At 31.0% G+C, this 16,983-nt stretch overlaps 1 protein-coding gene across 12 annotated transcripts in view; it reads right to left on the minus strand.

Annotated features, from left to right (window-relative positions):
- The window catches only part of LOC134706442 (dnaJ homolog subfamily B member 6-like), a 28,379-nt gene extending 11,516 nt beyond the window's left edge, over nt 1–16,863 (minus strand). For 6 of the 12 annotated variants that reach the window (XR_010105618.1, XR_010105617.1, XR_010105616.1 and 3 more), the window contains exons 1-2: nt 16,723–16,862; nt 1,926–2,043 (exon numbers count right to left, since the gene is read on the minus strand). Coding sequence is in view for 9 of the 12 variants with exons in the window: in XM_063565389.1 (XP_063421459.1) it covers nt 1,926–1,990 (65 nt within the window). In the remaining 3 variants the exon portion in view is untranslated. Of the gene's footprint in view, nt 1–1,925; nt 2,044–2,840; nt 2,866–3,158; nt 3,293–3,400; nt 3,532–6,515; nt 6,538–11,040; nt 11,194–16,722 lie in introns of those variants that run through there. The other 6 variants (XM_063565387.1, XM_063565381.1, XM_063565385.1 and 3 more) reach the window with 6 other exon arrangements.
- Between the last annotated feature and the right edge of the window lie 120 nt (nt 16,864–16,983).

Below are 16,983 nucleotides of genomic sequence, written 5' to 3' on the forward strand. Positions count from 1 at the left end.
TTTTATGGTGTATCCAAAATTGTTGTCTATGTCAGCATAAGAAATGGATATACTTTAGATACAGTCCTTGTAAATTTTTCTATTTTTATAACAATCTTTACATGACATATAAATTCACAAATGTTTTCAGCAATGGTCGTCAGCTAGGGAAATAACAGTCCAAAATTCACAAGCAGGTCACATTTAAATACAAATTCTTTTATAAATTTTAGGCACTTCTTCTCTATTGTGTATGATATATTTTAACATTAATACCATGATTACTTTTTCTAAGATGTGCTGCAACTTTGGGCATGCAGCAGTTTGTCGGATTTAAAATAATAAACTAAATCTGTATTTGCTCAAAAGAGGGGTGAGAGAAACCAGAGGGACTTTCATAACGCTTGCTAAGAAGACATTTAATATTAAACTAGGTTGAGTGTACATGTATGAAAACGAAGTTATGTCAAAGTCAACTGAAGGGACAACTGAAAACAGCATATAGTTATTTGGAACTTGAACTTAGGTCAACCATGTAAGATGTTGGGTGCCTCGTAACACTAGGTTAAATCCACTGCTTCATTTCAAGATTGGTATCCTTATATATCAAGGCTACCAGAAGGTGAAATATATATACTATAATCCATAGTTATCATTAATCTAAATTAAATCAAGAGCAATACATGTACATGTACATTACAGTTTATTGTCATCCCAAATGTACCAGCAAAGGAAATGTGCATATATTCAAAGTATATATTACGAAACAAACTGGGTACATACACTTTATACTTAAAGATACCAACATTGTAACTCAAAAAGAGTTTTAGGGAGAAAAGTTTGCTTTTATCAGCAACAAGCCTACCAATAATGTAGATTCCTGTAAAACCATACACAACCACTCACAGGAAATCAGCCAAAAGTTATGTAATACTATTTGTCTGCTCATCATTACTTGTCACATCACCTCACAGCAATAATCATAATTACAAGCTTTGAGGTGACATTGATTTATACATCTTGGTCAGTACAATCTTATTTGATTGGTTTCAGGCCATTATAATTTTCTGCATACATGCACATGAATGTAACTCTATGTCAAGAATCTAACTTTGATTGTTTTTGTTTATTGTTTCATTAGGAGGCTCAATTGACCTTAACCTCTCGAAATAAAGAGTATTATTATCATTATACTAGTTGATTAAACATTTCCATCCAGTTAAATTTTATACAAAGAAAAGCTTAAAGAGGATTCCTTTAAAGACTCAAATAAGGCTATTAAATGGAGAAAAAAATAATTCTGATAAGATTGCTGTTTAGCTTTTACCAAATCTCAAACAAATTTCTATAAATTCATTATGTTTGATGTCCAGTGGATAATATGACAGGAATACTATGATGAGAATATGTTTGTGTAATATGAATATGCATCAGTCTAAATTATACAAGAAAAAACTGAGCTGAGATGGAATTTACTGTAACTTGCTAGTTTACACGATGAAAGTTGACAAGAAGACATGTTTCCCTACCCAATCTCTGCACCATGTTCTTAGTAGAGAAAAACATATACCATTTTTGGATTGACTCTGCTTGGGATTGAACTAAGAAGATGAGCAGGCTAATATGAAACCATCCAATACTTTAATGATATGGATGCTTTTTTAAGTCAACAATTACTTTTCCCAACTAATTTTGCAAAACCAACATAAGTCATACAGCTTCTCTACTGTTATGCATTTATAACCACATTAACTTTTGGCTACATGGCACTCTCTTTCATACTAACATTTGCTTTAAACATCCAACAATAAATAAGTATATAATGAACAGACATAAAGATGCACTAATTAACTCTATTTTCTAATTAGCTGTTATTTACAACAATAGTACACTATAATAATCGTGTATTGTAGGTGGTAACTAAGAATACTTATCATAATACTTACGCCTTTTTAACATCAGTTTCTGAAGAATTTTTAGAAATTCCTAACACTTTGTAGTAATCCACCATTGTGATATATCTGTACACTATTTACAAAGGGGGGTTATAGGGTAGGTCAAAGCCTGCAAATGGAAATAATAACTTTCTTTATAATGGCTATAACATCCAATTCTCCTATATATATTGTAATGTTCTTTCCATCGAAAGGACTCACAAATAGAGAATGTAACTGTTTTTCTGTTGTAGTGACTTACTAAGCATCAATTAAACATATATGTATAGTCCTATGTCTATTTCAGATGGAAATGATAATAATAAGCATCCGTTTGTACATTAGTGTATTTCAACATGCTTCACTTGACCCTCTTTTACAACACTAAATGTCCACACCTCCCCCAGTATGTCTGATAATAAAGTTACCCCTTGTAATCTGACATAGGGAAAGTGTGATGATGAGTTTTACCATTGATGACTGGTTATAATTGTAAATCATGCTTTTCTGCACTGTTTGTAATATTGCCAAGGAATATTTACAGTACAGTGGCAATATCAGAGTTAACATGCATTGATTTCTGAAATCCTTGAGAATATTTATAGCAATTATGAACAGTATAAAATAAAGAAGATGTGGTATTATAAATTGCCAATGAAAAAACTATCCACCAGAGAACAATAGCATGTTGTTGATTCAAATCTTATATGTGCACTTGTGTCTAACAAAACCATATATCTTAGACACACACTTAACATCTCTCTTACAGTCCTCAACAAGAGACATGTGCACAGACTATTCTTAAAAGCTCTAAGTGTCTAAATTAAGAGAAAGGTGCATAGATCTTAGGTCAAGCTCTAAAGTTGTGGATAAATTACACAGACATTACTTTTTTGACTAGCAGGAAAAAGGAACAGAAAAGCTCACCATGTATAGAATTATTTCTTAACTCTCCTGCTATTTTCTTAAGTTCATCTGTAAACTTATTTGACAAGGAAAACAGTTGTGTTGATATAAATTCTTAAGGTAAAAGCGCTGGGCCGGCCTGTACATGTTTATGTATATATTTATATATACTATAGGGTATATTAGTTAATAGGGTATATTTATATACTTCAATAACTACAATATCTTTTTAATTTTTAGATCCATAGAAAGTTAAATATCTCAGTAAATGTAAATGACACAGATTTAGGACACATCAACTTAACACCTGTTATAGTTATATCAAATATCCCAACTAACCTGTCAATCTGTTGAATTATGGATAACTCTACTTTCAAAATAAACAATTAAAATGAATTCCAACTTCAAACTACTACTTTAAGCTTCAAAAACCATCCTTCACATTTCACTATATGACACAGAAATAATCAATGAATTGCGACATATTTAAACTGTTTTTATAATCAAATATTATTCATAACACTACAAAAACATCATGAATCAAAATACAATAAAATCCCACAATAAATACTGTAACTTACAAGCGGGAAATGAAAGTTGTAAATAGAGGGATCAAATCCAATAATGTCCTTCCTGGTCAAGTGTAATAATGAACATTTAACTCAAACTGAAACCAAATTCACAGAATTTTTATAGGTCTTTACATGGAAATTTTTAGTTATTTATAGAACCTACACAATGAATGTGGAAATTAGCTAAAGAGGTCTATTATATTGGAATATATGAGGCATACAAACAATATTACCTTAAATCATAATAATAACATTATCTCTTACATTCTTCAGTAACAGATCTTAGCCTTATGTAAGGGTTGATAAAGATTTAAGAAATACAGAAATGTCATGAGGAAAAGTGCTGAGGTTGGGGGTTTGGAATGCTAACTCTATTGTAATCTATTCAACATTACCATAATGGTAGTATTTAACTCAAATATAAAATGTTGAGAAAGAGTTGTGATGAGGTGGCAATTAATAAAGGTCAAGGGCTATTTCAGCAACTAATTATATAACCAAGTGACAAATTTTGAAACTTATCAAGGTCAAACTCACCTTCAAAGGTCAGATTCAGAAAAATAAATGCTCATCATGGTTAAAGGACTAATTTGACAACATAACCTCATTTAGGTTAGGTGACTGATTCAGCAACTCAGAAGCTTACAAAGGTCAAGGGCACAGGCACTTGTCTCTGAAAAAAGTAATCCTACAAGTGCCTGTGGTCAAGGTGTAGATTCAACAACTTTTAACAAGAGCTGACTATGGCACTATGCAGTATGGGCTTTGTCTATTGTTGAAGGCTGTATGGTCACCTATAGCTGTTAATTCCTGTGTCATTGTGTCTCTTGTGGAGAGTTGTCTTATTGGCAATCATACCTCATCTACTCTTTTATAACCCTTTTACACACCACATTTCTAAATTCATGAAATAAGCACTCTACATCTTTTATTTTTAAATAATTAATTACACACCCATCCTCCCATAATAACAACAGATTACTGCCAAACATCTGACAAAGAAGAAGACAAGGATTGAAGGAAGAAGAACAAACAAGACATACAACACTCTATAGGACAAACAGGTTTATACACTGAGGGTTAATATACAGGAAATGTTCTATTAATAGTCTACAGTTATGTAAGAACTGGAGGAGTAAACATACATATAGATATTGGACAATATATCAACAATAGTTTTTTAAGAAATTAACCAAAATGCAACAATTATCAGAGCTTATAATTCAAGAGATATATAACTCCTTTATAAATTTCAGTCATTTTACTAATTTCAGTAAATAAATTTGTAGATATAATCATGCTTTTGACTATTGTTTTTGCAGTTTACACTTTGCAAGTTATGGCTTTAAGGATGTACTTAAGTCAGGTTTAGGAACTTTGTGTTCTAACTCCTTGTTTTATTTATCCAACTTCAAAATCAAACTTGATATGTGTTTTGTGGTAATAAGCATTGTGCAAAAGTGTTACAATATTTTGTTGAGGCAAACTTGGATAAGAGGACATAAGCATTAAATTCTGCAATTTTTCCATTTGTAAAGGGGATTAACTCTAGAATGGTAAAAGTAATGCCCCCAAAATTCAATTTGATCTGTGTTTTGTGGTAATAACTATTGTGTTCAATGTTGATTGATGAAAGAAATTGGTTCGCTGATAATTGTTTTCAGAGGAGGGAAGGGTTAGTCTCATTGTTATATACATTCAACACCATTGTTTCCGGATCCCAAATTCAAAATGAAGTTATGTACTGGTAGTAACATGAATCCATCCCTTAATATGTAGTGTCATTATAATAGCAGGAACCAGTTTAACATTTGCTCTTATGATTCACTGATGAAACCAATCATCTTTAAAAACTAACAAGATATATAGATATATGATTAATCTTATTAACTTTTCTTTTAATGTCTAAAATCAATCAAAATTCTCTAAACATTAATCAGGAGCATTACCTCAGAGGGGCCTAGTACAGGAAAAAAATCAATCAGGAGCATTACCTCAGAGGGGCCTAGTATAGGAAAAAAATCAATCAGGAGCATTACCTCAGAGGGGCCTAGTACAGGAACAAAATAATCAGGAGCATTACAGAAGAGTGGCTTAACATATAAGAAAAACATTTACACACAAGTTTCAATATACTTCATTGGAGAATTAAAATATAATATATGTCTATATTTGCCTTTATGCGTTACTTTGTTTCCAATATTCAACAACTTTATAATCCTTTCAGCTTAGGTTACAGGCTTATTGGGTGATTCAGGAAGCTAGGGCTATGAATAATCTTCGATTACAAATCTTTAGACAGATGTTATGAAAATTGAAATGTTTCAACTTTATGAGCAATTATGTTCACAGCTGGTTCTAACTAAAATCTTTTGTTGTGGAGATAATCAAAGAAAAATCAAACATTAAAATGTTAATACTTGGCTACAGTAAAGTCAGTTCCAGGAGAGAGATGCATTCCTTACAACTATTTCCTACATTTTGATCTGTTATGGTACCCCTATCAAGTGATGTTGTCAGTTTCATTAAACATCTCAATTAATGCCAGTATCCTCCTCAAACATAATAAAAGAACATCAGAATTGATCTTTTATTCCACAAATCTTTCATCATAGATATAGGAAGATGTGGTGTGAGTGCCATGCTTGATTAACTTTTTATGAATATTTGAAATACTTAGAAGCTCGGAATTTTAACAATTATAATAAAATCAATTTAGTCCATCTTTTTAAAATTCACATTTAATTTAAATGTCTTTTCAGCAAATTCAAGTTATTTTTTATAAATTTCGATTATTCAATGTTTACTACCAATATAGATTTATCAATGTACATCTAGAAAGTAGTTTTTCTTAAAGGGCATACTTTACAGTACGTTAAATAAACACTATATTTGTGAGCATGCGATATAGATGGAAGTTATAAAAGCTTTTAGCTGAAGAATGCTCTTTTAATACCCGATCTGTCATTTCATGAGAAGGTTGACATGAAAGTAAAGGTATCATACAAATATAATTATATCAGATGTACAGGCAATAATAATTAAGGTTAATTACCCATGTATATCGATTCTATCTGATGTTTTTATCTACCTGGGTAAGCAATTAGATCAAACAAATTCTTACCTGTAACTGTGTCACCTTGCTTGATACACACTGATGAAGATTACATCAGACAGTTGGGGGAGTATGTAACTGTATAGTTAATGGTGTTGACAAGCAAGGACAATTACAATTTTAATATGTCTATTAGGCCAATAAAATGTCTTTATTTTGATCATAACATTGACTAGTCCCTGTTTGTCAGATGTAGGTGTTTAATATCATATCAAAATGATACACCACTAAAAGCATTTCTTATATACATTATAAGTCAACTGTCTTTTGTTTGTCCATTGTTGAAGCCTACATATTGACCTCTCAATGTTGTTGGTTATTTTTGCTCCTGGGTTGCTGTCTCATTGACATATTCCCCAGTCTTCTTTTAATTATTGCATGGACATTTGCTTAATGGCTTTTAAAGATGGTTTAATGGAAGCTTTCAATGCCAAGCATATTCAAGACTAGTCCTATAATATAAGACTGCAGAGTCTTATATCATAGGACTAATACAGGAAAATAAATGGTTAATGTTTTGTGGATATACTACTTTCAAGGTTACTCCTAACACCTTAACATGTTTACCCTTATCATTATATGATGTATCAGCAGCTACTGTACTCTTATATGTGAAGAAACTAAAAGTCAAAGATCTATGATAAAACAAATACCAGTGGTGGATTGAAGTCGGGATATATGCCTGGCGCGAGCAATCCCTCCCTTTTAATAGAAAAAACAAAAATATTTGCATAAAATCGTCTAAAAGTTTAGCCTCACTACCTTACTGTGTCTTACTAAATTTTGTATGGCCTCATATAAAATTGTACTTAAAATTAAATCTCTTGTCGACTAAAACTTGGCACAGTGTTCCCCTATATTTAATCATGACACTAAGAAAACGTGTCCGAATAAAGTCAATCTTGCCAGGAAATAAACACCTTCAAATGAGTTACGTCATTGTAATTAATTATCCCATCTCCATATATATACATCTTCTTTCACACCTTATGATTAACATACATTAATACTGCGTATTTAAAAAGACTTTATTTTCCTAATAGATCAACTTTACTACAAAATACTATCCACTTAATTTCCAGCATTGTCTGTGGTTTAAATAAAAGACTGCATAGGTTTAAAACAAAAATAAAATAAATCCTTTGTATTAAAGAATATAATTACATACTCTATAACTTCTCTTAAAACCAAAAAAAAAAGCTGTAAACCACAAATAATGTTCAATATAGATGTACATCATGCATGTCATGTACAGGTATGCCCTTAAAACCATTTAAAACTAAAAATAAATAAGAAAATTTGTAGTATATGTAAATTTATATACAACTCGTCTAAACATCAACCCAACAATGTTGTATCTGTAAATTGTATTATATAAATGAGTCTAAATTGAAAACTACGTTCAAACCGTATGATTGCGTTGGATAAAAACCAAAATTTTTATATGTGTGCATGTAAAACAAATTTCTTTGTAGAAGGGTCTAAAAACAGCACAAACAACATTTTCAAAAAGACCAAAAAAGTGAAAAAGTATATATTTAAACAAAATGCATTTGACTAACAGGTCGAACAACTGATGTTCTTTAACCCTGCTGACTGCCATTGGCGATTGCCAAATAAAATTGATCACAAGATGTAACAAAATGGATCTTAATATAAATTTAATAAAATTGTATTATATATATATACTACTGGGATATTTATATAGCATCCAAGAAAGTTGCAGAAACATGGAACTGTATTTTGTCTTAAATTCTAGAAATAGCACTCTAGATGAGCCTTTTGACCCATTAAGTATCAACAAAGACATAACACATTTCGATGGGACCAAAACTGTCTGCGTGATTTTGATTTGACCAAAACATTTTGATGGTCATGATGGTACCAACTTATCACCAAGGACTTTTGTCCATTTTCAACAGATCAAGTCACTGAACTTACTTGACAGCAACTGACTAAGTACTTACATTAAGAAGTCAAATGGATGTACTGTACATCAATCCTATAAACACTTAGATTGGACTTTATATAATAATAGAATGAGATGAAGTATGTTATACAATGCTGACATTTACTATTAGGCAAAATGACAGCAATTCTTGCATTTATATTTTATATATTAACTGTTTACACATATATATATATATATGACAATAACCTTTACAAAATTATAACTTGAAATTTGTAGGAAATATCTGACCAAAAGTATTTTTTTATTCTGACCTTATGAAAAACTTTAAAAGCATTAATGCCATGATGTACTTTGGTTAGACTTTGTTTCATGTGACTTGACTGTTCTTAGAGTTTCTATCCAGCTTTTGCTATCAGATAATATAATGGCGTAACTGATATTGAGGAAAACATGTCCAGCCAGGACTCTGGACAATTAATATTGAGAAACTTTTTAGAGAATACCTCATAATAAATCATAAGTGAAATAAAAAAACAAAACATTTTTGGCATTATATAGTTATTTTTTAATTTTTCTACACCACATTGTCCTAACTAGTAAAACGGTCATAATAGTCTTCATATCATGATAAATAAATATTGCTTGTCTTACAAATACATTAATATATATAGTACCTTAAGTTTTTCAGTAGACCCAGCCAGTTTATGTCGCTTGTAACAAGTTGTCAATTGTAAGGAACATTTTATGATTAATCACTGATATAATATGAAAAGCATAGCGATCTCCTACACCTTGGACTTACTTTGAATCCTTTAAGTGTAAAGGATTGTCACTATACAAAACAGATTCACTTCAATAATGCAGTTAACACAGATACAGTGCAGGATATGTAAATGTTAATTATATGTATCTACAGGTGTCATCATTGTACAATAAAACTTACACCTCAAAAATGTCATATAGAAAAGTTAAAGCATGATTACTGAAGTAAAACAAATATTTTTAGCTTCAGAAAAATATGAAAAACTATTATTGTAATCGGAGATATTTGTAACTAAGAACACTTTTTCACTACTTTCATTCAGTTTTAACACTACTAGCTATACATGTACTACTAAAAATGTATGTAAATAACCAAGATATCTCATCATTTTTCTTATTCTTGAAATTATTCGTGAATCTCAAATTAAATAACCTTTATTATCAAGCTAGCATATTGCATCTAAACCATGTCAAGGGAAGGAGTTTTATAAAGTGACCTGTTTACTTTAGGTATGATTCTTCTCCAATATGATTTCAGATCAGACAGTAACATTGTTCAGCAAAAACAAATATTTAGTAAATTTGAACTTGAATTAAAAGACTGGCTAATAACTTCAAAATCAAAACAGATCTTTGATTTAGCAAATAACTTTCTTGCATTTGTTTTTATATATCAGCTGTTTATAGAAAGTATAACCTTGACCATGGATGTAATAACCTCAAATCAATAGGGATCTTCCTGGCATTATAAATTTACACAGTTGCAATCCCATATAAAGTATCAGATAAAGAATCCAGATAACAAAATGACTGATGGGAAAGACTGACAAACAGATGGGTCAAAACATAACTTTATAGTGCAGATGTTACTATTTTTGGAAGGCTATAATAATGATGGCCTAATATTTATTTTATTCTGGTCTTTAATGGATCGTTCTTAAAGAACATGTAAGCAAAAACGTAAAGAAAGATCATATCATAGGGAACATGGGTATTAAGTTTCAAGTTGATTGAACTTCAACTTCATCAAAAACTACTTTGACCAAAAACTTTAACCTGCACAGGGACAGACGAACGAACTGACAAACAAATCGATTACAGATCAAAAAACCTAATACCCATAAATGGGCATAAAAATCCAGGAAAATTGGTGTCCCACAAATAATATTGAATCAACTGCAGTTGTCTCACTGAATACCAGATCTTATCAATTCTATGCATGAACTATTTTTTAAATCTGGACTAGTACTTTTTACAGTCAAACCTTGAAAGATTAACTTTAATTAAGTCATATATGTATTGTCCTCAACAATTATTGTTTATTTTTGTCTATATCAATAAGTATCATACTGCTAGTGAGTTGGTGACAGTGCACACATATTAAACCCATTTGAACAGTAATTTGCATTTGATTTTACAGTAAAAATGCTAAAGATGTCAACACATAAACATATTGTAAAGAGGAATTGAAAGAACAGAAATATAATTGTGTCATTTGTTTTGTTTTTTTCCTTCCAAAACCTTTACAATAAGATAAACACGATAATACACACAGAAGGATATTGTTATCTCACCACACAGTTTCCTAAAGCTATATATTATATACAAACAAAACATTGGTCGTATGATTAGGAAAACCAAAGTACATCCAAAGGTGATCAGAAAAAACACATAGGTAATTTGTGATCAATTGTTTTATCCTTATTATTAAATTAAAACAATAAATAATGAAAAAATCAATTTATATTTGAGGGATGATAATCCAATTTGTTTTAAAACAAAAACAAACATGAAGTGACCCCTTAATCTTTTAAATTTATGTTTCATATTAAAAAAAAATATAATTAAAAAAATACTTACATTTTGTTTTAAAAATATCACCTGTACTGAGGTTAAAGACAGAAAAACAAACTCCTAATTTAGCAAGCTCTGACTCACATCACAAACTTGCTACAGGCACAGAGGTAAAGGTGGGGGAGGTTACCATGGCAACAGATTAACCTGCATAGTTTCTATTTCACAAAATTGCATGCATCTAGTTATAAGATTGATAGGATCATAAATTTGTTTTATTGATAGTTATGTTATGTTGTTTTCCTGATGCTGTTTTTAGATGTCTGTTTCTGTTACATCACGTACCTTTCATACAGGTAGAGGAATAACAAAAACAGATAGTTGTCATTATCATCTAAAAATAAAATTCCATTTTTAAAGATAGGCAAGTTGCCTGGAATTTTCTATTCATAACTTAAATGTATTTAAAAAATAACATCTTTAATTTGAAATTCCTTTTGATTTTATCATGGCATTATGTTTATGAACACAATGAAGTGTTGATATACATCACTGGGACCAGAACCATATTGTCTTCTTACAATAGGTACAAATGTATTCGAGTGATCGACAGATTTTGATTGGTTGGTGGTTACATTAATTGGGGTACATAGTATAAAGAATCAGAATTAAAACAATGCTTAGATATTATTAAATTCATGTTCCTATTTTTGTTAAACCATATCAGAACAAATACATGAACCTTTCATTCTGTTTTACTTTTAATTGCTTTTCCACTTAACAATTTTTGCAATATTTGTGACTAGATTTAAAAAAAAAGTTCCTAAGTCTGGAAAATGAGAAAAAAACCCTCCTCAAACAATTCCATATTAACCGACTGTCTCACCTCCCGCTGTATTGCATTATGTTGTGGCTTTGTGACCTAAAATATGTTGAACAGGTCTTCAGGGGCAGATTTAGGCGGGGGCGTGGCGGGCGTGCACCCTTCTAAAATTTGCAAAGCATGGGTTGTCCTCAGCTCAATATAGTATCTGAATAGACGACGAAAATTAATGTCCTTGCATCTTTGCATCTGTTTTTACATTCAAAGAAGTATATAAAACAGTAAGTTTAACAGAATCAATGCGATGACTAATAAACTGATCTACGGTTTATTTATTTATAAGTTCTATAAATATCATATACCTCAAAGAAAGTAGTCAAACGTGGAACTGCATTCGATGACAAATCTCATAGGCTTTTAGCAGTTAAAGTAAAACAATTGTGACAGTGTAGTTGCGGATTTTATAAACATTTTCTTTGATACTCGAAGTTCAAAAACATCCCTACCTCACTTTCCCACGAAGAAGGTAAAAGTGCCCTACCCATGGCACAGTTGGTTTTATCAATACACGGCCAAGAAACAAGTTCAGGTTAGATTCTTTCTTAGATAGATAGAAATACTGATTCAACCAAAAGGTTAGTTTATTAATTTGTAACAATACTTAATATCCCGGCTATCAATACAATGTATATGTTTCTCACTTGCAACCTGTAAAGTTTGACGAAGCAAGCATAAACGAGCAAGGCCCCAACCAGTACTTCTGTATTACATAGCATCCTATGAAAATAAACATAACTTCGTAATGATCTCATTCTGATTTAAAGTCATATGAAACGAGTGAGTGGTGAAAAATAATGTTTGTCCAATTCTTGAACCAATGCATGTATACATCATAAACTTAGTCCTCTGTGCACAATTTTATCATAATTTTTCGCAAATATATCATATAATCGTCAATATTTTCTCTCTTTGTTTGTAATAATTTAACAAATATGGCTGCTCATTAAATGCCGTGTTTTGAAGAAGAGTTTTACCGATTGTCACCTTATAGTAAACAAATCACAAAAAGCATAGGTATTGAGCACGTGTTTAACATGTATAATCAGATATTTGTTTATTTCACTGACAGATCCATGGGTATTGTGGTCACCAGATTTTTACGAGGAGGGTAACTCTCGGGTCACTATGCATACGGAAAATATGTCGGCGAATTGCTTCCTGGAAGCAAGCAATTAAAAATAAATAAACTTCTTCTTAATGTGAACAAATTAAAGAATTTGCCTCAGAAAAAAGTAAATTGTACATAAGTTGTATAATGAAAACTATCCATTTAATTATAATAAAACATATGCATATTTTTTTTTTAATTTGAGGTTTCTTATGACTTTAAGCAGTTTGCGGTAAAAAAAAAATGTATATAAAAAGTTTGGCACGACCTCCGAAAACAACAAAAAATAATAATATTTTTTTTTATGAAAAGACAATTACAAATCGCTGGCAAAAGTAGAACTTTTTGTTGTAATGGTCAGGTGAGCTATTGTTGAGTCAATGAATAGAAGCTCAAAGATTTAGTGTTAATTATTGTTATTGTAGATTGACAGGGGTGAATCTATGCGGTTCTAGCTTGAAACTGTTATTTCTTGCCACGTTTTGCTTGTCACGATATATCTTCATTGCATTCTCTCTAGAAGAATATTTCAATAATTTTGATAATTATACTTCGAGAATTAAATTTGCCCCCCCCCCCCCTAATCGAAAATCCTGGATCCGCCCCTGGTCTTAATAACTTTGACTGAACATATCACCGAAGAGTCTATTAACTTAACTGACATAGAGAATTTGACCCGAATTAAGCAAATCATCTTCCAGTTTGCTGATGAAACAAATTCCGTAGCTTTATTAAATAGGAAATTTAAGGAATGAAATCAGAATGAGATGTTGAACTCAATGATTCATAGTTGAAGCATAAAATAAAGGTCAGGGTGATACATTTTGTACTATTCTTAGATTACAAAAAAATAAAAACTTTCATGAAGTTAGCTTGTTTTATTGTAAGGTCACTTAATTAGTACAGGGGGATTTGTTTTAAAAAATGTATGTTGATCAGTCTATGCAAGAAAAAATATCAGGTACTTGCTAAATCTGTAATTTTAAGATTTTTCCTACATGATAAAACAAATTTTATTAAATTTTTACTAGACTTGGGCATAAGGGTTTGGCTAAAGGCCTAGACCATAACAGTTGGTGATAGTATCTTTTTTAATGATTCTTCAGACTAAAACATTATATATAAATGAGGCCTTATCAGTAAAATTAAACATCCATATCTATTTCATAATTTTTTTTTCTCAGCAAAAAAAACCCTGATTTTAAATAACTACTAATATGTTCTTTGTCCTCTGTCACATGTAATCTTCATTGAATTACTGTACTTAAATTGGATAACACATACATGTACCTATATACAATAACATGTAGCTATATCGACATAAAAAATAGGGCTGCAACCAGCAGTTTAACCCCTTAAGAATTATGTGACATGTAAAACAAACAAGCAGAAATCAAGTTGCTTGTCCAGGCAAATGTTTAACATGAATATCCTGGCCTGGTAAGATATGAAAATAATAGTACCCCTATTCCTGAGATACTGTAGTTGGTTGAATCTGTCATATCACTTCTATAACCATGTGACTAAAAGGTAGGCATACATGTGGTCACTTCCAACCATGTTGAGTAAACAAGTGCAATCTAGTTAAGTTGCAATTGGTTCACTCATTGGAAATTGAGATTACATTCTTAATGAACATAAATTATTTCTAGACATCTCTGCAGAACAACAATTCTGTAGTCTTCAAACCATTAATAATGCAGGCAATTATATCTACTACATGTATCTGGTAAATGACATCAAAAAGGCGAAAGTAATTGATGATCTTCTCCAGTCAATGCCAGTGAAAGATGTAATTTGAAAATTTGCTTATTTTGCTCAAGGATGTGAGATTTGAAACTGAAAATTCTGCAACACACATGATTCAGGAAATAATTGCAAATTAAAATATAAATATATTTTAGGGCAGCATTTCAGAAAAAACAAGCATTCCTTGAGTATTGCACGGCAATAAATAGTTCCCATCAGGGTTAAAAATTCATTGTAATGGAACGAAATTCTAACTTGATCTATTACTTGTCAATGTGTAAACTACATAAAATATCAAACAAACCTACCATTAAATTCTTCAAACAATTTACTAATGAAAAGGGAAAAACCCAAAATGGCATTTATTTTTTACAAATTTAAAAAAAAAATGAGTTATTTCCCTTGAACAAAAATCTTATAATTAATTAGAATTTCATCACAAATTATTTCTGTGGGAAATGGTATCGAACTTCAAGTCTTGACCTATGACTTGTCATGATAAGACAATAAAACAATTATCAAATCAATATTATCTTTAAGTATGAAGAAAACAAGTCTGGAAAACTGATTTCCTGGATTGACGGATAGACTAGACAAGACAGACAGACAGAGTACAAACCTAAAGTCCGCTTTGACTTCGTCAGTATCGGACTACATAAGAATGTTTAGCAACAGATGAAAAAAGAATAGTGTATCTTCAAAAGCCTTCCTAAATAGGCTATTTGCCAATTCCCGTAATTGACCCTGTAATTAGAGATCCCTAATTTGGTTGTCTCCCTTATGTCAGACGGACTTTTTTTTTATTTACAATGGAGAGCTACATTGTAGCAGACAGAGCAAATATACCACCGATACATCACTTTCTATTCATCGTGCTTTGCATTGGCAAAAGGGAATCTTGTCCAGTATGGAACCAGTCTACGATTGACAAAGGCAAGTAATTTGTTTAAAAAGTGTGTAATAAAAGAATCAAATCGGTAATTGGCGAATGGACTATTACATTTGTAGTTTACAACAAACATAAACCATTTTTTTTTAATACAGTTGTGAGCTCAGCAGGTACATGAGGGTAGTAATGGGAATACCTTCATGACATATAACGGTTAAAATTCTTGCCAAATGATGTTAAGGGTAATTTTTAGTGCATGATGATAAAATGTACACTTTCTTTAAGACATTAAAAAATCAGCTGCAATTTTTTATCCAAAAATAATGGTAATTGTTTGATAATCTGACAAATTAAGATAAGGATTTTTTGACAAATCACAGTAAAATTTTAACCAAATTGACGCTAACGGTAGCAGAAAATGACCTTTGACGACTAACAGTAAAGCGCAATACTACCCTTCTACATGAGTTACACTTATAATGTACATTCTAATGCAACAACGTTTGTAACGTTCATTTTGATTGGATAACGTCACTTTCTTACATGGCATCAATTGACAATTGATGCTATGGGACGTACGCGCAAGCGCAGACGGCATATGACAGATTTTAAATACATGTTTTAACGTTGTTTTCTGTCAGTTTCATTAGAATGGAGATAACAATATTGTATTTTAAGCTCCGACGGCATCAATTTGGGATTTGATGGTCGCAAATACCCGTTTACTGTCTCCGCTAACGCGTCGCCAGTAAACTTAATTTGCGACCATCAAATCCCCAATTAATGCCGTCGGAGCTTGAAATACAATACAGTTATCTCCTAAATATAGCACCTGTCTTTTGGGATAAAGAATACAACATTGTACAATATTCAATATTTAGCAGGTAGAATACTTTAGCCACTATATACACACAAAATTCTTTAGTCTGTCTATAATCATTCAGAATTCCATAAATAATTTCTGTGCAACAAAACACAATGCTAACATTTTTAATACTAAAAGATGAGAAACTTAAAATTATCTTTCCTATTTGATTTTATTTTCCGTTAATAGCTTTTGGTAAATCTTCATGCTTGCCTTTTTCTCTAGTTAATTCTACTAAATACTAATCAACTTACCAATCTTTGTTTTGTTCTTTAGGAACAGAATAGAAAAGAATAGAACAGAAAGTAGGCCAAGATTATTTCCCAAACAAGAAGCTTATCCGTCTCTGTAAAGTGTATCCCGTATAAAACGCATGAATGATTTTGACTATATTTAGAGAGTATATAATGAATTGAAAGGTTAAAAATTGATGATTAATGAAAAAATTAAGTATCAATTTAATTTTATTTAAAATAAAGTATAAAACCATTACAAAGAACTTGAATCAAAGATGC

This window comes from Mytilus trossulus, chromosome 2, assembly GCF_036588685.1.
Source record: "Mytilus trossulus isolate FHL-02 chromosome 2, PNRI_Mtr1.1.1.hap1, whole genome shotgun sequence".
Lineage (NCBI taxonomy): Eukaryota > Metazoa > Mollusca > Bivalvia > Mytilida > Mytilidae > Mytilus > Mytilus trossulus.